At 40.0% G+C, this 8,304-nt stretch overlaps 1 protein-coding gene across 1 annotated transcript; it reads left to right on the forward strand.

Annotated features, from left to right (window-relative positions):
* Positions 1–72: 72 nt before the first annotated feature.
* LOC127634503 (neutral cholesterol ester hydrolase 1-like) lies at positions 73–8,304 on the forward strand. The gene is made up of 4 exons (XM_052114091.1): positions 73–253; positions 3,693–3,781; positions 3,917–4,079; positions 7,323–8,304. Exons 1-4 carry the CDS (start codon positions 224–226, stop codon positions 7,941–7,943), a joined length of 903 nt encoding a protein of 300 aa, XP_051970051.1. The 5' UTR covers positions 73–223; the 3' UTR covers positions 7,944–8,304.

The following is an 8,304-nucleotide window of genomic DNA, read 5'->3' on the forward strand; positions in this document are numbered from 1 at the left end:
TTTTAATTCTTTTTCTTGTAGAGCTTTTTAGCGCATGACCTTGGATTGGGTCACCCCTTCCTTCTAATGAAGTACGCTATGTCATGGGCACAGATAAAGATTCCACAGTCCAGCCAAACAGTCCGTGTGACAGACACTTCCTTTTCTGGAGTGCAGGCACGAGTGTTTGAGTCCACTTCATCAAGACTGGAGCAGTGTTTGAAAAAAGGAGTTGTCTATTTCCATGGAGGTGGATGGGCACTCGGCAGTGCAAGTATGTGATAGCTTGAGTTTGCATTAGTTTAGGTTAAGTGCATAATTTAATGTGATTGGGGTTGTTCCTATTATGAAGTACCATTTGAACTATGTGACTAAAATGACTATAGCTTGTGTTTAATATCTTAAAATGGGTTATGAAACGAAGAATCAAATTTCCCTTGATCTTTGGACCCATAAGAGGTCATTGTACTATAAAAACATACTGTAAGATTCAGAACTCAAAACTTCCTCTTCACTGCAAAAAGAACATTTATTGAAACCAAGCTGCTAAAACGACTCGTTCTCTACTTATTCCACATTGTGATGTCACACTGTGTTAGATATTTGCATCTGACCACCTCCACAACAACACATCAACGCCTACTTTATCTTATACTGTAATCCACCCAGTAGTGTTAGTCAGTGAGATGGCACGGAATGAAAGCATGTCAGTCAAGAGCAGGGAGCCCATCAGAACATTGGGCATTTACTGTCAAGCCTTAAAGAGAAGCAGCACCAAAACCAAGTGTTTCTGACAGATGGTCAGAATGAGGGTAGAAAATGATCGTGTTTTACAAATATATAACTTTTTTGTACACATTTCTTTACTAATTTTATAAATGAACCTCAAGCAACATTAAAATAATTAAAAAAGTAATGTCATGACCCCTTTTAGCATGTCTATAAAAGGATAGTTTATAGAGATTTTTATAGAAATATGCTCAAGACAAGGTCAAGCACTTTATTTTTTATGATTAACATTTTTATAGATTCACACACAGAACTCAGAAAAGAAAAACACATCTACATAGAATCAACATTTACTGGCACTGCCACCCCTCCCCATCCACAACCCCATCCCGACCCTTAACAAACACCCCTGTGGTCACACATGAGCACATACAAAAAAGAAAAAAACAACACCAAAAAATTAAAATGAATTTACAATTAAAATTACAAAAAATTATATATATAATAATCACACTCATTAACAACTACCCCTCTCTCTCCACTGCTCCACTTCGAGAACCCTCCAAGAATGTCAAGTATCTGTCCCATTTCCCAACAAACAAATCCAAATTCCCCAGTCTTCTATATGCCCCTTCTATATGCTTCTTCGAAAGCAGCCACCCTCCCCATCTCTGAGCACCACTTCTGAAATGGGGCACTCCAGCCGACTTCCAACCCATTAAAGTCACTTGTCTGGTGATCATAATACTGGTTAGGACCCAATTGTTTTTTTACACCAAAATATTTGTATTATATATTAACATCTAGCTGGATCAGGGAGATTGGATGGTAGCTCTTACACTCACTTGGATCTTCATCCTTTTTAAGAATCAGACTCACCCGGGCTTGTGTCATGGTTGGCGGAAGCTTTCCATTCTTTAATGAATCCGTATAAACTTCTAGCAAAAGTGGAGCCAGTTCTGTAGAATAAGATCTAAAATATTCAGTGGCAAAGCCATCTGGCCCCGGAGCCTTGCCTGTAGGCAAGGCCTTAATTACCTCGCCAAGCTCCTCCAAGTTTATCTCAGAATCAAGATAATGTTTTTGTTCAGTCATCAGTTTAGGGAGTTCAAATGGTTCCACAAAGTTTCTAATATCTTCATCAGTAGACGACAACGTGGAACTATAGAGAACAAGATAGAATACTTTAAAAGTGTTATTAGTATCAATGGCTATGGGCATGTAAATATTTTGCGGCTATCCTTAACATCTATTCTCAATTTCGCCGGGAACATCAGTGTAAAGCAACCTTCCATTGATGTAAGAGTTTCTTGCATTCCTTGAATCGATCTCATTTCTCTCGTCATATTCGCAAAGTCTGGGAACAAGAAAATGCTGTGGTTCTTCCTTTACTCCTTGCCTCATGTAACACAAGATCTTTATTGGATGTTCTCAGAAATTTGGCCAGAATTTATCAGGGCCTGTCTCGCTCTGCGGAACTCTAAGCCAGAACCCCGTGAGCTTGCTCGATTTCCAGCTTATGGCCTGTTATGTCGAACAGACTCAGAAAGAGCCCATTCAGAAATTTCACCATATCTCGACCTTCTTCGTCTTCAGGAATTCCAACAAACCGGATGTTATTTCGCTGGCTATGATTCTCTAAGTCTTCCAACTTTTCCCAGAAGCACTCCAAATCTACTTTGGTCGCTAGCAGATTAGCAGCTAATTCCCTTTCCGATGACTCCATATAATCAATCCGTTTCTTGAATTCCACCACTTCTGTAACCATAATCAGTGAATTTTGTCTCCATGGCAGTGATTGATCGACGTATTACAGCAAAATCCTCCAAGTCAGCAATGACCTTTGCCAGCATTGCCAAAACATTCATCAATTGATGCCGAATTTCCTTCTCTTCACTGTCCAAATTGACTCCCTGGTCCACAGCCTCCAAGGGGGTAGTCAGCTTGAGCGCGTAAGCATATTTTAATGTCTCCAGAGCCCAAGGATTTTGAATTCTTTGACATATTGTCTTCCTAGAACATTTAAGGATCAAGGTGTATCAAATCTCACCAGTTTATGACATGAAAAGTATTAAAACTAGCAAAGTGCGCAGAGCTCGTCGTTCACATATCTGAATGGCGTCGCATGGCGTCACGTGACCCGCTCAAGCACTTTAGAATCAGAATCAGCTTTATTGTCACGTATGCTTACACATACAAGAAATTTGTCTTGGTGACAGGAGCTTCCAGTGCACAACAATACAAAAAACAATACAAAAACAGCAGCAAGACATAGATAATAATAAAAAAAAAAAAATAAATAAATAAATATGTACAATGCAAAAAGATTAATTATAACTTGATTATTTACACAAAGGAAAGAAAATTAACAGGATGGAACCTAACAGTATGGTTATCAATACCTGTAGTTGTTTGCCATTGCTCAGCAAGTTTGCTTAGTAAATATCCAAAATGTTTAGGCATAATATATGATTAGGACAAGAAAATATAATGAATCGTAGGAATGTCGCATTTAATGTAAATCGATCCTTTTGAATATACAGTACTGAATGTGGTAAAGAATAGGACTAAGAGAAAGATCTGAAGTCTTAGAAAGTATTTAGAGATTTTAATTATTCTGTTAAGCAGTTACCAAGCACCCTCTAGTAGTTGTTTAAGGGAACACATCTAAAAAAACATTGTGCCTATGTTCAGTGGAAATTAAGAAATTTGATCTAGATAAACTTTCAATCCCTAAATGTAAATGTGTCAGTTGCTAAACAAAAGTAGGCCTGGCACAGCCATTGTGTTGTTATCATGTTTGTTGTATGTGAATAATATCAACATGATGTACATACAGTACATGTCCTGATTTCACAATTTCACCCAATCTACAGTATAATACATCTATAACAAAAGTGGCAAAAAATAACTTTCATTTCTGACATTTTACTTGCACTTTCAATAGTTATTGTTTTCATCAGTCTGTTGTTTATTCTGTTCAGTTTCTCTTTTTGTTTAAAGAGATGCAGCCATATGACATGCTGTGCAGGACTATGGCTGAAGAGTTGGATGCAGTCGTCATATCTGTTGAGTAAGCATGCGGGATATTTTTCTGGGCCTTGAAAGGATTTGCCTCATTGTTTTGTTACATCCTTAATTTATGTAAAATAATATTTAAGTTAGTTACCCGCTTTCATTATATATTTTGTTGTACTTGTGTGTTCAGGTACAGGCTGGCACATTTCCCAGATCAGTATAATGATGCTCTTCAGGCCTCAAAACGTATCCTGACAGCAGAGGTGCTGGCTCAGTACTCGATAGACCCAGAAAGAGTAGCAGTGTCGGGTGACAGCGCCGGGGGGAATCTTGCCGCTGCTGTTGCTCAACAGGTATTGAGTTCACCCAAAAATGAAAACACTCTCATTATTTACTCATTCCATTCCAGATGTGTATGACTTATTTTCTTCTGCTGAACACAAAAGATTTTTAGAAGAAAATTTCAGCTCTGTAGGTCCATATAATGCAAGTGAATGGTGAACAGGTATTTGAAGCTCCAAAACGGAGATAAAGTCATGATAAAAGTAATCCATAAGACTCCAGCATTTTAATGAATGTCTTCTGAAGCTATTCAGTTGGTTTTGAGTGAGAACAGACCAAAATGTAACCCCTTTTTCACTGTACATCTTGACTGGCTGGGCTTGCGCAGTGCTGAATATGTGTCTCTTTGGAAAGAACATCTTACAGCTGCCACCAGAATCCATCAGCATGGGCTAAAAGCAAGCAAAAACCAGGCTAGTGTAGGCGATGAAAGAGTCCACTGGCCAGGCAGTGAGGATTACAAACGTCCAGGTCTACATGGGCTGCAAATGGAAAGCCCATGCTGAAGTTGACCTGGCAATTAGCATGCTGCAGCACAAAGAGATCATCAGCAGAGTCAAGACAGGAAGGACTGGTCCAAGGCCAGCAGGAAAGAGAGGAAAGAACTGGTGGTGTCTGAGGTGACGAGGATGGAGGATGAGTGCTATAAGATCAAGGCTGTAGCACAGGGATGTCAGGGGGGCTGGACAATGTGGGAAGGCGTTGTTGTCAGAAACATCAGCATGGCGGATCTGTGGAAGATTCCACAGGCAAGGCTCAGTTTTCGTATCAGGGCAACATACAATACTCTCCCCTTGCACCAGTGGTTTGGCCAGGAAGAATGATGCTCTTTCTGCAGCAGTCCAAATTTAAGCCTCCAGCACATCTTATCAGGCTGCAGGATTCCGCTCTCCCAAGGGCACACTACAGGTGGCAACACAATCACACAGAGAAAAGCAGCTTTTGGCTCTGGGTGAGGAGAAAGGAGAAGTGTTGGTGTAGTAACACCTAACCCGAAGTTCAGCTGCAGGGGGTGGCAGGGAGACGTCCCTGCCACTACTCCACCACTAGGAGACATTCTGGCCTATGGGCACTGGAGGAGGTGCATCAAGCAGTAATGCCATAGCAGACCAACAACTACCCGTGTAAGTAATACGTCAGCAGTCTTCTTGGCGATCATGATTTCAAGCTTGATTACACTTCCTATACTGCCATCTAGTGCTCTGCGCATGTGTCAAACACTAGGAAGTGTAATCAAACTTGAAAGTGAAATCATGACAGTGTCTAGAGACTGCAATGGCAAGAAGTACAGTGAAAAAGGAGTTACATTTTGGTCTGTTCTCACACAAACCTACTGGATCTTCAAAGCTTCAAAAGTCTGGTCACCATTCACTTGCATTGTATAGACCTACAGAGCTGAGAATCTAAAAATCTTCTTTTGTGTTCAGCAGAAGAAATAAATGATGAGAGAATTTTCATTTTTGGGTGAACTATCCCTTTAAAGTAAATGAGTATATACTAAATGTAAATGGTAAATGTTCAGCACATATACAGCAACTTAACTTTAGCGGTATTCAAGGCACTGAACACTGCATCTCATTCACCCATTCACAAGCAACCTGCCATGCAATGTGCTAGCCTGCCATTGGTAGCAACTTGGGGTTCAGTGTCTTGCCCAAGGACACTTCAGCATGTGGAGTCATGTGGGCTGGGAATTGAACTACCAAACCTGCGATTAGTGGACAACCTACTCTACCACCTGAGCCACAGCCGCCCCATACAATCTACATATATTAGCAATGGGAAGTCCAATTGATTGTATTGAATCGGTTCATTTGTATGGTTCTTGTAAATAAACCAGTTAGTAAATGATTCAAAGATTCACTTGAGCCCCTGTGCAGTCTCTGGCACTGCATCTTTTTATTAAAGTAAATATTTTTGTTAATTGCTTCTTTTTATCACTGTTTTTGGTGTTGTATTAAAAGCTTCAAATAAGTTAGCAAGCTACTTATTGTTAGTAGCTTATTGTGTAGCAAACACATTTTATGACAGGTTTACACCTATAAGCTATAAGCTATAGCTATAAGCTATACTTAAGTTATGTATAGCTTGTATCTTGGAAAGCTATAGGTTTAATATAGCTTCCCCAACACTGTTTGCTACAGCCAAATGTTTATTTCCCCCTAAATCTATACTATAAACATGATACTCTCCCTGCCGTATTCGTGACTTGTGCTGTGAAATTGGTTTAATCAATTTGTTTAATCCAGCAGCATATCGCTCTGCAGCTCTTGCCTGATTACCCACTGAATTTAAGCAAGGTAGAGTCTGGTTAGTACCTGGGTGGAGACCTGCTCCTGGGGAAAACTATGTGTTAGTGAGGCCAGCAGGAGGTGCTCACCCTGTGGTCTGTGTGTGTCTTAATGCCCCAGTATAGTGATGGGGATGCTATACTGTAAAAGGCACCGTCTTTTGAACAAGATGTTAAACCAAGATCCTTATTCTATATGGTTATTATAATCTCAAAATACTTCTCGTAAAAGAGGAGGGGTGTAACCCCGGTGTCCTGGCCATTAACCTCTATCCATCATGGCTTCCTAATAATCCACAATAAATATTAAATGGCTACACCACTGTACTCTCCGCACAATCAATAGCTGGTGTGTGTTGGGTGTTCTGGCACACTATGGCTGCAATCTCATCATCCAGGTGGATGCTGCACACTGGTGGTAGTTGAGGAGATTCACCCTATAGTCTGTAAAGTGCTTTAAGTGCTTAGAAAAGCACTATATAAATGTAATTTATTATCATTATCATTATTATTAGCTGTTTTCTTATCTGGCCAGCCAGCCCAACATCCTTGCAGTGGTGCTTTCTTCATGGTAAAGTAGGGCATGGAGGGACCATTGTTACCACCATGTCATTATAATAATGTTAATATATTTTGTTGTCTCTCTGTTGAAATGAGATCTAAGCCTTACATACAGAAAATAAACTTTTAAAAATATCACACAAACCCATTATAATAAATGTCACATTTTGTGTGCTTTTTAGCTTGTGATAAAATCACTAGTTTAAAAAAAACTATTAGGATTAATATTTTTTAAGGTGAGGATTGCTCCTGTCGATAGTTGATCCTCTTACCGAAAGCATCCATACTACGAGAATGAACTGCCCTTTCCTAATATAAAATAATTATTTGTAAATATCGTATTAATGGAATTAATTACAAAAGATGGCTGATAATCACCTTTTTTTGTCTGTTTTTTTCACAGATGGCCTTGGACAGCAGTGCTCCTATTAAGTTCAAAGTTCAGGCTCTTGTCTATCCTGTGCTCCAGGCCTTGGACTTCAACACACCGTCCATCCAGCAGAATGCCAACATTCCCATCCTATACCGTTCGCACTTGGTCAGCTATTGGCTGGAGTACCTAGGTGGGGATCAGAGACTGGCTCCTTCATTGCTGGCTAACAACCACACAGCTTTGAATCAGGGCCACAAGATAGCCGCAGCCAAAGCTAAGATCAACTGGACCCAACTTCTTCCGGCCGCTTTACAGAAGAACTATAAGCCCCTGTTTCCACTTCAGGGTGACCCAAAGCTGTTAGAGGAGCTGCCAGGATTGCTGGATGTGCGAGCGGCCCCTTTACTAGCTAAAAAGGAAGTACTGAGGGCAGTACCGCCTGCCTACATCATGACCTTTGAGCATGATGTGCTGAGAGATGATGGACTCATGTACAGCAGACGACTGGAGGAGGCCGGAATTGCAGTCACTGTTGATCACTATCTAGATGGTTTCCATGGATGCTTGAGCTTTGCTTTTGGGCCCTTGCAATTCTCAGTTGGATTGCGAAGTTTTGAGAACTATATTCGCTGGCTAAAAGAGAACCTCTAGAAGGTACACATGTATGGATGAGACGTTTCCATTTGTTGTTAAATATATTTTGAAAATATACTTCTAAAACATTTACTAATGGTTTTGAATTGAATATGCAATGAAAAACATCAGTGCAACAAATCATTTGTGAAGAACTGAATGGGCCAGCAGACACCAACATTTTATTTCAGTATCTCTGAATCTCTGTGTAAAAGGGTTCACAGCAGAATGAACGGAGGACATAGGGAAATGTATGGAATGATATTCCGGACATTATTCAAAAGGAATTGCAAATTGTATTTGCAATTGCGTTTTCAATTTGTGGATGCATAAAATGTGACATAATCCAAACGCAATTGCAAATCGCGCATTACCGTTT

This window comes from Xyrauchen texanus, chromosome 41 (assembly GCF_025860055.1).
Source record: "Xyrauchen texanus isolate HMW12.3.18 chromosome 41, RBS_HiC_50CHRs, whole genome shotgun sequence".
Classification (NCBI taxonomy): Eukaryota; Metazoa; Chordata; class Actinopteri; order Cypriniformes; family Catostomidae; genus Xyrauchen; species Xyrauchen texanus.

Bases quoted from the DNA above. Each gene is read 5' to 3' on its own strand.
- LOC127634503 (XM_052114091.1), top strand. From the start codon at position 224: ATGGAGGTGGATGGGCACTCGGCAGTGCAA. The intron at 3,782-3,916 runs GTAAGCATGCGG...TTGTGTGTTCAG, and splicing joins GCAGTCGTCATATCTGTTGA to GTACAGGCTGGCACATTTCC. The intron at 4,080-7,322 runs GTATTGAGTTCA...TTTTTTTCACAG, and splicing joins CCGCTGCTGTTGCTCAACAG to ATGGCCTTGGACAGCAGTGC.